Source organism: Cervus canadensis, chromosome 1 (assembly GCF_019320065.1).
Source record: "Cervus canadensis isolate Bull #8, Minnesota chromosome 1, ASM1932006v1, whole genome shotgun sequence".
NCBI classification, from domain to species: Eukaryota; Metazoa; Chordata; class Mammalia; order Artiodactyla; family Cervidae; genus Cervus; species Cervus canadensis.
This window is the reverse complement of record NC_057386.1, coordinates 238,724-251,494: the sequence shown is the minus strand read 5'-3', so window position 1 is coordinate 251,494 and position 12,771 is coordinate 238,724. Positions and strand designations below refer to the sequence as shown.

The 12,771-nt window shown below is 37.8% G+C and overlaps 1 protein-coding gene across 7 annotated transcripts in view; it reads right to left on the bottom strand.

Annotated features, from left to right (window-relative positions):
- The window catches only part of HELZ (helicase with zinc finger), a 143,446-nt gene that overhangs the window by 72,608 nt on the left and 58,067 nt on the right, over positions 1-12,771 (bottom strand). For all 7 annotated transcript variants that reach the window (XM_043442183.1, XM_043442063.1, XM_043441878.1 and 4 more), the window contains 2 exons: positions 5,073-5,406; positions 4,096-4,226 (listed from right to left, as the gene is read on the bottom strand). In XM_043442183.1, the coding sequence (XP_043298118.1) occupies positions 4,096-4,226; positions 5,073-5,406 (465 nt within the window). The remainder of the gene's footprint in view (positions 1-4,095; positions 4,227-5,072; positions 5,407-12,771) is intronic.

Here is a 12,771-nt window from a genome sequence, read left to right as displayed (position 1 = left end):
TCTATGATGCCTCACCCCAAGAGCTCCCTCATCTGTACGTAGAGATAATCGCATTCCATCAGATAGATATTTTAAAGATCAAATAAGATAATGCATGCAAGCTGTTAAAAAAATAGTTGAGCAACAAGCGCAAAATTAATGTTGACTTCTATTACTATAATATTTTCTAAGGATTTCAGAAAAATAAGATAGTATTATAGTATTCGACCAGGGTACACTTTTGAAAATAAAAGAATGTTCTTGAAATATCCTCTAATTTCTCAAATTTGGGAACTTTAATGAGACATATTAGATTACTGATACACAGCTAAGTAAAATCTAAGAGATTAATGATAGATTTACAGGTGTAATTCTAAAATATGTTGGTATCTCTTTGTTTTATCTATATTGACCATTCTATTTGTCAACTGTTTCAGTGTAAATAAATGCTTCAGAGCAGATCAGAAACTTTATCATGTGTTGTCTCTATAGTTTCTGGTTATGAATAATGAACACTTATAGAAAGCCAATAAGCAAAATAAACTGTCTTTATGTATTGTACCACCTGCTTAATAAAGATGAAGATTTACAATAAACATGCTGGTAAAACTTCTCTCTGATTTTCACAATTTTAAAAATGTAAAGTCTCTCCATTTACTCTTCATTTAAAGGTTATTTTATTTCCTGAACCAATTTAATACTAAGTTCTTTTTTTTCCTGGTCTAATGCATCATTATTATTAATTTATAGGCTACATCTTCAAGAATAATTTCTCAATTTCATTTATCTTTCCATATTTCACCTTATTCCAGAAAAGATTTTAAATAGCTAACAGTTTCTTAAAACTCCTAGACTCAGATACATTTTAATTGCTATTTAAATTATAGTGGTATGAAATCTCTTTCTGCTTGAAAGTTTTCTGCTACTTGACATTTCCTTACTGTTGCAGTTAACACCATCAGTGGTATCTGAACATACTGCTATATACAAAATACTTTTCAGAAGTGAGTTTATCAAGGAAACATTTGAAAGTTTACTGGTAAGGCTTCACATTTAAAACCCTAATTTTCTTCTTTAAACATGATATTCTTATCAACTTAAATGCATCATATATTAACAATGTGCAAAGCCATGTTGGAGATTCAAAGAGAAATAAGATATGGTTGCCGGGAGCCAGCACACGAGATCCCACCCATGACAAGGTCATGAGGAGAAGACCTGACAAGCAAGGCAGATCAGGACATCAGGGATTTCGAAAAGCTGCCCCAGCGCTCACCTTAAAGATGATCTCTGTCTTTCTGATGCTTGCTATATTAGACTACACCCTAATTTCTGTGAATCAATATGTCCCCCGGACGGTGGTATCCTATAAGGTTATCCAGGATGAAAGGAGTGTTTCAATTTAGACCCCTTTGCTGGCATTCTAGCCTGCTTGCCAAATGCGTACTACTGCACATGACTGCTCACAGCACCTTAATCATGAACAGCATAAAGAGCCTGATCACATAAAGGCCCTGATAGGCACAGAGCCCTTCGAGAGGTAAGGAAGCCCTATTAGAGAACAAAAAATGTTATTCTAAAAGTGGTTATAGTTAAAGATTTAGAAAAATAAGAGTTTTGAATCATTAATTTTAACCAGGAATGCTAAACAGGGGCTACCCCACCAGAGCTGCGGAGTCTGTGTGGTAAACCTTTTAGATAAATTTAACTGATAACTTCTGCAAAAGGACTGACCTTTGTGTCCATTAAAGAATAGATTACGGAAAACAGCTTTGCATTCACCTAGGTCATAAAATGTCAATAGGCCCCAAGGCCAGAAGATAATGTACAAGACTCTCACAAAGAAGTATGCAGAAAATACCCTGGTTTCATGTAGGACAAGCTGATGTAATATTAAACTATCTTTCCCTTAAAAATGTACCAACTTACACTATAAAAGCTATGTTAAAAAATAAAGATTTGCCAGACTCTACTGCACACCCCCAGTCTGGTCTCTCTCTGCCTCTGTCTCTGTCTCTGTCTCTCTCTCTCGCTGACGCCGCTCATCCTGAGGGCACCCCTGGATCCTACTGAGGCTGGACCCCGGCATATGGTCTCTTCTAAAAAGCTCAGAGTCTAATGAGAGCAGAAATGTATACAACTGAGAAAAATTAACTTTGGAGAAATTATGCTTTAAAGTACAAAACTGACTGAACCGAGCATGTAGTAGGCATCAGTAAGTATTTGCTGAAATAATGAAATGGAAAGGTCAGGTTCATTTTATTTAGGAGAGAGTACTTAAGCTGAACTAAATCTTAAACGACAGACAGATTCTCCAATAGATCAATACTGGGCAAAGATGGTTTCAGGGAGAAAAAAAACAGAGCTAGAACACAGGGCTGGGGAGAGGGAAATGCAGAGTTTAATGAGTATGAAGTTTCCGTTTTACAAGATGAGAAATTTCTGGAGATTATACAATACTGTGAATATAGTTAGCCCTCTTGAACAATACACTTAAAAATGGTTAAGATGGTAAGTCTTAGGTAGATTTTACTAGTTTTTTTTTTTTTTTTAAAGGTCTTTTTTTAAAGATAAGGAAGCAAGTGCAGGGTAAATTGAACAAACATCAAGGTAATTCAATATGGCTAGTACATGAAGATTTAGAGGAAGAAAGTAGGAGAGTAAAGTAGGAAAAACTAAAAGAAATCTGAAAAGATACTGTTGGAAAGCACTGTCAATGAAACACATAATGAGAGTTTTGTACTAGGATGTTCAGATTTTATCTACATATGAAAGAGACACCCTTCAGAGATTTGTACGCAATGAAATGAAATGATTATTTTAGCAAAACAACTTTGGAAGAAATATGTGGGTTAGCCCACAGAACTAGTGGGCCAGAACTAGGCTCGAAGGCTACCAAAATAGTGCACCTGTAAATATGCACTGGTCTACGGACAGAGAGAAGGAAGGACGCAGAGAAGCTGATCAAATGAGGGCTAGACAGGTAAGAAGATGTCACGGGGCTTTTACAACTGGTAGATCTCTGACTGCTCTCAGGAGAGCGAGAAAGTAGAGAGCAGGGATTACAGGACGAGTAAATAAGGATGCCAGAACCAGGTCGATTATTTCCACTCAAGAATTTTGGCAATAAAAAGAAAAACAGGGAAGGGGTAGTAGGAGTAAGTGAAAACAGGGAGAAATGACGTGGATTTTGTGTTGTAAGGTGTATTTTGCTTTGTTTTTAGGACCAGAAGAGATGAATGTGAGGGGAAATGATGTAAGTCACTTCTAGGCCTGGCCCATAAAAACCTCCCCCGTGATCCTCTTTGCTCATGTTGCCCTGTCTGCCAGCTCCTGTCAACACCAAGGATGACCTTGGAAATCACTCATTAAAGATACCACAGCCTCTGTCAGAGAGGGAGCAGGGACCCCTACCATGGCTGGATTGACACAAGTGATTAAAAAAATAATCCATTTTGTACAGCCACTGAGATTTTAAAGAAAGGTGGAGTGCCTGGGCGGGGGCTCAGAGGATAAACCAGTGAGAGAATGAAAAGAAGGATGCAGGCTAGGGCATCCACTGCAGCTAGTCTGGAGACAAACAGAAGGATCATATTTAATTACATGTAACAATGTGTAAAGAGAATTAAGCAGAAAAATATTTACACAATGATTAATTGTACAGCATCTTCTATAATACATCTTCCATTTTTTCTTAAATTACAAAAATGTGTTTCATATTCAAAAATCATTTTAAATTAAGTCTTTGAACCATTTTTAAAAAGGCCCTGGATTTCCTATTCAACTTCTACTCAGAAATATTCCTAAATTGTGTGGCATCAATCGATCAAATTACATGTTGAGAAAAGCAAAAGAACTCATTCAGACTCTGAGGGAAAGTGAAGAGAACAGATGAGGAACTTCAATTCTAACTTTATTCTAAGAATAATGTTCAATTCTATTCTAACTTTATTCTAGAACTTTATTCTAAGTGTTCCTGCACTCTCTTTTCTTAACCAAGAACATGTCTCTTGAAGAATATACGGCAATTTTCTTACAAACATGCTTGAGTTACTTGATACAGATATTCAGTTTAATATTAACATAACCTCCTGAATGAGGTATCTCTTTCTATACCTGTTGGGACTCCAAGGTATGGTTGGAGCCATAGTGATGTCTGGAAACAAAACCCCATTCTCCTTGACCCTGTCTAGCGCATAATGCATTTCACAGAGGGGTAATCGATTTAATTGAAACTGGAGTTCAACCTGAAATACAAACAAACAAACAAAAAAGGTTCTTTAAAAAGCATTACGGTAAACACTGATATTATTCAGTTTGCTAGAATGCTCTGTGGAGATAACCTTTATAGGAGTCAAGTTTAGAGATGGCTTTAAAGTGTCATCATAGTCTAATCATAATTATTTATGTGTAATATTTGCTTTATTTAGTACCAGGCACTGTTATATTCACTTCACATAGCACCAATGACGTGTATACTATGATTAATCTCATTTGTCAGCTGAAGAAACTGAGGCACTTAATTACTTAATCATTAAATAAAGGTTATCTGATTCCACCATTCCTATGAAGAATATATTTGGTAAAATTAGTAGAACATCTCTGAAATACCATCTCTCAAGGATTAAAACCAAGCCTATGACACTGTATTGATTTACTATGAATGAATAATATCACCAAATGCTATATTTAGATATAAAAAAAGAGCAGCTTTCCACTTAAATATGGCGGACAGGCTGAGCAGAGTTCACGCAAAAACCCATGAGGACAGAAGCACAGGAGCAGGTTCAGCTTCAGAGGAGAACGGCCGCAGGACCTAGCTCAGTTTCTTTTTAAACTGTTTTTCCATTGCTGATTTAAAACAGAAATCAGAAAGCTTGACCATGTATAAAAATGGAACATTTTAGGTTTTACTTAAAGAGAATCTATTTTCTCTGAAAGTCACCAAAGGTCTGATTCTCCAACCACCAGAATTAATACTCCAAGCCAATTGCACTTCTCGCTGCAGCAGAGGAAGGGAAATCAAACCAGAAGAAGAGGATCAGCTAACAAGGAGACCAACCACAGCGAAGTCGCCACTCTTCGAAACATACCTGTGTGTCGTAATCAGGCCGAAGATTAAGTTCTTCACAGCATTCCCTGGATATCCTTAAAAATATATATTCTTTTGTTTTTTCTTCAATAGTAGCTTCATAAACCTTCTCTTTGGTTCCCTGGGTCTGCACTGACTTCTCTTTCGGGACTGGTAATAAATACACAGCATTGACTTTGGTCATCACCAGCCGTCCCGCCAAAGTGTCTTCAGAAAGTGTTTCAGTAAGCTTAAAGCGACCAAAAAGTTGTCCATTCTGAGCATACTTTGCACCTCCAGAAACTCCAGTGAGCATGAAGCTTGCTAGAATCTGCAACTGCACTTTAAGATTGAACCTGAATCAGAAGTAGAAAAATGAGTTTGAATTTTTTACATTCAAACATTTTTACATTCAAAGCATTAAAACTAAATAAAGCAATAAAACAAAATAAAAATAAACAGAAAAATTAAAACTTAATTATCCATTCCACTTTGCTGAGCTACAAATGATAAACTATTTTTCTGTCTTTAATCCAACCTGGAAACAGCAAACTTTAAGTGAATGAATAAACTCTGAATGTTTACAAAAATGCATGCTTACTTGTATTGAAGAATACACACGTTGTTAAGTCTGAGCATTTAAAATGAAGCCAAGAATGATTTTTTTAAAAATAAAATGAAATGTCATGTACTATTTAATGTGAAAGCCTGTTTGAATACACCAGTAAGACAATCAAGACTTTAAAATCGCCTAAGCCTGAATGAAATGTATGTGTTGAAACTACAACAGATTTTGATTAAACTGATGCTGTCTAAGTAGTTCTTACCAAAAGAGTCTAACCATAAAATTCCTCTTCCAGAACTGTTAATGAATAACATCCAGAACACATTTCTGTTCACACCTACACCTAGGCAGATCTCATGCCCAAATTACAGGAGGAGGAGTGAAGGGCGATCCTATCAGACAGTGGCTGTGCCCTCACCCCCACTCCATGCACACGTGAGCATGGAAGAAGCACACGGGGTCAAGAAAGACGAAGTGAAAGAAAGACCTAAATTAATTAACAGCTCTTCTCTGCCGTTCTGAAATGATGCCATGAGAGAGAAGACAAAGTGGTAACAACAGGAACATTTTCTCCTTTTTCTTAATAAGGTTTAAAAATTTCCAAGAAAAAATTTACTTTTTTTATAGTCTATACACCCATTTGTGGAAAGGCTACTTTTTAGTGGTAGTATGGAACTGTTTTCTATTCAGGTCTTCTTTTGGATACATGGTGTCCAGAATGTCTCACAAATTCTTAAAGAAAAAGAAGGAAATATCCTTTTCCAAAACATTATACATTTCATTATACAAAAACATCTGTATTGTTTACAATATTAGGAAATCAATTCTAATTAAAATGTTATATTAAAATTTTGAATTTCCATTTATATACTTTAAAGTTAGAAAACTGTAAGGTTAGAGAAGTATTTAAACAGCAATAATAAAATATTTAAGAAAAATAGCAGCTATTTATGCACATAGTAAGTCACAGTATTTATAAGCTCCACTATAAGTTATTTTAAAATACACTTACGATATACTCAAAGCTACAAAAAATACATAAAAATGTTTTACTATAAATATAAATTTAATATTTAATAACATGGCTTTCGTGAGGATCAGTTCAATTCTAGGAGTACTTGCTGAGCGTGTGTATCATATATATGTAATACATGGAATTACTGAAAGCCATATTCTATTTCTCTCATTCTCTATGCACCATTCCACTAGATCCAAACTAGAAATGTAGGATATAATTTAAAGAAATAGACTGCATGTTATCTAGTTATATTTTATTCTTTGAAGACTGGAATGTGCACTAAAGATTCATATAAATATAAGTCATAAAATGAAAGTGAAACAAAAGTGTACAGTTTACATATAACCTCTGTTGACCTTCCTTTAAAAAAAAAAAAAGGAAAAACAGAACACAAGCTTTATAAAAGAACAGGAAACCTTAGGTTATTCATGTTTTTTCATATAAAATTAAATTTTTACTTTGCTTTTATCATCCATACACCTGAGATGTGTGGTCATTAGAAGAGATTCCTTACAGCCCATTCTTCACTCACAAATGACCTCTATGTTGCCAAAGTTGATGAACAGATTTCTGACTTTGTTTTTCATTATTATTACTTTGCAACCACTTTCCATTTCTTTCAAACTCCTTCTCCCACTGGCTTCTGTCCAGTCACACTCTCCAGAGTTCCCTTCCTGCCCTTCCACCTGATCCTCGATCTCCCAGCTAGGCACCACCCACCCCGCCCTCTTCTTGTGTCAGCCGAGGTCACCCTCTCACCAACCAAGGTCACCCTCTCCAAGATGTCTCAGCTCAGGGCTGTAAACCCAACTGCCAAAAATGAACCCTGGATTACGTGCTCTGCAAACTCAGTGCAAACAGAAGAGACTCTGCACCCAACCTCCCTCCACGCTCCCATACACCAACCCTCCCGTGTGTCACACGGCCCATATAAGGGCACTGTTTACCTAGGGGTCCCAGTCAAAAGTTGTCTTTGACTTTGTCTCTCTCACCAACCTTAAATCCCCACCACATAACCACCAGGCCCTGTTAGTTCCTCTTTTTCCTAATCATCTGCATCTCAGCATTGCTAACCTGGACGACTGTTAACAAACTCCTTCTATAACTTTTGGCTTCAAATCTATTCTCTAAACCACCACTGGAGAATCTCTGTAAAATGCGAGTCTGATGATACACAGCTCTGTGGGTAAAGTTTAAACAGGTTTCTATCTCACCAACCCCACTCCACCACATAGCACCCTCCATTAAAATGATGATGACCAACTTGCCGTTTCCCCCAAAACTCTATGCTCTAATTCTCATATCCTGTTTCTTCAAACTAAGTACCTTTGTCCTATTTTGCCACCTGACAATTCTGCTTTTCAAAATTCAGCTTAAATGCCAACTAGTCCAGAAAGCAGACTTGAAAGGCCATTCAAGCTTTGGGAGGACAAGGAAACATAACTTGTTTGCATTAGAATCGGCAAAGACCAGCCTAGAACCTGACACTTTGAATACTCAGTAATTTTGTTCACTGAATTAATAGTACATGTTTGTAATAATCTGACTTTTTCCAAGGCACCATATTCCCATTTCAACTACTTTATATTATTCCCTAACAAATTCTTACAACCCTATAATATTTTCTCAACTAACTTGGGTAATATTTAAAGTCTTACTGTTACACCTGTTTTAGAATCTGCCATCCCCAAACACTTGGTCACAACTTAGGCATGAAACCTTAATCTCACAGTTTTAAAGCAGTAAGAGGATTCTTTTATGACACTCAGTTGTGCCCTGCAACAAAACTCATAAGGCAGAGGCACTGGAAAATAAAAGCACTAAGAAATATAGCTTCTCCCACAAAAGATTCATTGTTATGTTCAAGAAGCAAACATCAGAGACCTTCTGAAAGTAACAGTTACCAATATTTAATTTTTCTAAAAGATTAAAAGGCTGAAACTAAAAAGACATTAGTAAGTTTTAAGTATTTTAAATAATATGCATTTTTGAGATTTAATAACTCAAATACCTACAGTATAAAATACATCCTGTAATTAGCAGAGATATTTCCATTGTTACACGCCACACTTTGAAATCAACTTTAAAGCTTACAGAATTTCTAACATTTTTGGAAGTGGCAGAAGAGTAGCCCATGGAAGTAAATTAACCCAGAATATTCACTGGAAGGACTGATGGTGAAGCTGAAGCTCTAATACTTTCTTTCGCCTGATGAGAAGAACCGACTCATTAGAAAAGACCCTAAGGCTGGGAAAGACTGAAGGCAAAAGGAGAAGGGGGTGACAGAGGATGAGACGGATGGATGGGATCACTGACTCAATGGACATGAGTTTGAGCAAACTCCAGGAGACAGTGAAACCTGGTGTGCTGGGGTAGCAAAGAGTCAGATACAACTTAGCAACTAAACAAGAAGATAAAAGATATATGGTTCCATCAGAAATAGTTATTTCCATTAGAAATGGTTAAACCTCTTGAAAAAGTCACTCAGTCGTGTCTGACTCTTTGTGACCCCATGGACTATACAGTCCATGGAATTCTCCGGGCCAGAATACTGGAGTGTGTAGCTGTTCCCTTCTCCAAGTGATGTTCCCAATCCAGGGATTGAATACAGGTCTCCCGCATTTCAGGCAGATTCTTTACCGTCTGAACCACCAGGGAAGACCTCTTGAGTATAACTTTAAAAAAAACTTCAAAGCTATAGAGTGAATTTCCTTTTGTGCAATTTCTGACTAAATAAATGACAACAAAAGTCAACCAAGGTCATAAGCCAAAAACACCTGGGTCTCCTGAGGCCAACAGTAGAGGCCTGAGCCACTGCAACACAATGCCCAGACGAGCAACCACACAGCAGGCCTGCTCTGCCAGCTGTCACGTCCCCGACGCCCCGATCCAGCAGGCCACGACACACTCTGATGCACATACACACAGCAGCTTCAGCCAAAGCCAACTGCTTTTGAAAATGTTTATCTTACAATGAAACTGTTTCACTTCAAGGTGGAATCATTATTGAATGCAGAGCAGTATGTAGCTGAGGACAAGAGAAGTTGAAAAAAAAATCTGGAAAGAACTCAGAAGCATATTTTAAAACTTAAATGAAAGGCAGCATTATTCTTATCAACTCCAAATGTCTCACACTAAAACTTAACATAAAAAGAAATCTTAATATCTGGACTGCTTTGAAAAAAAATCATCTCTTAAAAAAATAAAATATATATATATATGTACCTATCAAATTCAGCCTCAAGTCAAAATACATTTTGTCTAATTTTGAGAGGTTTCATTCAATCTATTTTCAAAAAGGGAATTCTAAGGCGATCATGTAAAAGCACAGGCATAGCTCGTCTTATTGTACTTTATGGTCCTTTGCAGATACTGCTTTTGTTTAGTTGTTTGTTCTGTTTTTTTTTTTTTTAACAAATTGAATGTCTAGGGCAACCCTAAGTCAAGCAAGGCTATAGGCACCATTTTTTCCAACAACTGTTTATTACACATCTCTGTGTAACATTTTGGTAGCTGTCACAGTATTTCAAGCTTTTCCACTATAATTACATGTGTGGTGGTGATCTTTGATGTTACCACTTTAACTGTTTTGGGATGCCACGAAATGCAACCATTCAAGACAGCAGTCGACAAATGCGTGTGTTCTGACCGCTCCACACCTGGCCATTCCCCCATCTCTCTTGCTCTCCTCAGGCTCCCTATTCCCTGACACACAACAATAATGAAATTAGGCCAATTAATAACCCTATAATCAGCCTCAAGTGAAAGGAAGAGTCACGCCTCTCACTTTAAACCAAAAGCTAGAAATGATTCATAAGCTTACTGAAGAAAGCCTGTTGAAGCTAAGAGAGGCCAAAAGTTAGGCCTTTTGCACCAGTTAGCCAAAGTTGTGAAAGTGGAGGAAAAGTTCTTGAAGGAAATTAGAAGTTGTATTTCAGTGAACACACAAATGGTAAGAATGAAAAACAGCTTTACTGCTGATATGGAGAAAATGCTAGTTGTTTGGATACGTGATACCAGCCACAACACTCCCTTCAACCAAAGCCTCATCCAGAATAAGCCCTGACAATTCTACACAGGCTGAGGGAGGGAGTCCCATGGGCAGCAAGGAGATCCAACCAGTCCACCCTAAAGGAAATCAGTCCTGAATATTCATTGGAAGGACTGATGCTGATGCTGAAACTCCAATACTCTGGCCACCTGATGCAAAGAACTGACTCACTGGAAAAGACCCTGATGCTGGGAAAGATTGAAGGCAGGAGGAGAAGGGGACGAGAGGATGAGATGGTTGGATGGCATCACCGACTCAACAGACATGAGTTTGAGTAAACTCCAGGAGTTGGTGATGGACAAGGAGGCCTGGCATGCTGCAGTCCGCGGGGTCACAAAGAGTTGGGCATGACTGAACAACTGAACTGAACTGAATTGAGAGAGGGAGAAAGCCACAGAAGGAAAACTGGAAGCTAGCAGAGTTTGGTTCATGAGGTTAAGAAAGAAACCATCTCCATAACGTGAAAGTGCAAGGTGAAGCAGCAAACTCTGATATAAAGGCTGTTAACAAGTCACCCAGAAGATGGAGCTCAGATAATTAATGAAGGTGGCTGCACTAACCAGCAGACTCTCAGTGTAGACGAAACAGCCTTCTATCGGAAGAAGACTCTACCTGGGACTTTACAGTCAGAGAGAAGTCAATGCCTGGCTTCAAAGAACAGGCTGAATCTCATTATGGGCTAACGCACTTGATGGCTTTAAGTTGAAGCCAATGTTCACTTATCATTCCAAAAACCCTAAGGCCCTTAAGAATTATGCTAAATCTACTCCATCTATGCTCTATAAATGGGGCGACAAAGCCTGAATGATGGCACATCTGTTTACAATATAGTTTACTAAATATTGTAAGCCCACTGTTGACATCTGCTCAGCAAACAGGATTCCTTTTAAATCACTACTGCTCACTGACAATGCACCTGGTCACCCAAGAGGTCTGATGGAGATGAACAACATGACTAATGCTGATCCATTCTGCTAACACAGATCCATTCTAAAGCTCATGGATCAAGGAGTAATTTAGACTTCCAAGTCTTATTATTTAAGAAATAATAAGGCTGCCATAGACAGTGATTCCTCTGACAGACCTCAGCAAAGTAAACTGGAAACCTTCTGTCAAGGATTCACAATCCTGGATGCCATTAAGAACATGCATGAACCATGGGAAGAGGTCAAAATATCAACATCAATCACAGTCTTGTTGGAATGATGACTTGGAGGGGTTCAAGACTTCAGTGGAGGAAGGAGCTGCAGATGTGGTAGTAACAGCAAGGAAAGTAGAAGTGGAGCCTGAAGACATGACTGAACTGCTGCAAACTGTGATAAAACTCGAACAGCTGGGAGTTGCTTTTTATGGATGAGCAAAGAAAGTGGTTTAAGATGGAATCTACACCTGGTGAAGAGGCTGTGAAGACTGCTGAAATGACAACAGAGGATTTAGAATATGACATAAACCTAGTTGATAAAGCAGTGGCAGGGTTTGAGAGGACTGACTCTAATTTTGAAAGAAGTTCTAACTGTGGATAAAATGCTCTCACAAAGCACCGCATGCTCCAGAAAAATTGTTCATGAAAGGAAGAGTTAATTGATGCAGCAAACTTCATTGCTGCCTTTTAAGAAATTGCCACAGCCACCCCAACCTTCAGCAACCACCACCCTGATCAGTCAGCAGCCATCAACACTTGACACAAGACCCTCCAGCAGCAAAAAGATGACGATCTGCCAGATGATGGTCAGCAATTTTTAGCAATAAAGTATTTTTATTTATGATATGTACATTGTTTTAGACATAATGCTATTTCACTTAATAGCCTACAGCATAGTGTAACCCTAACTCATATGTGCACCGGGAAACCAACAAATTCATGTGACCTGCGTTACTGCATTATTCACTTTACTGCCGAGGCCTGGAACTGAACCTACACTATCTCTGAGGTGTTCCTATACAGTCCAATCCTTATAATTAAAATGTAAGAAACCAGTATGAATTCCCTCAATACGACTCTCATGATTACTTTTCAAAATATGTAGTCTCTGCCACTTTTTGTACATTTTTTCAAAAAAAATCATTGAGTGCTTGCTCTACCACTG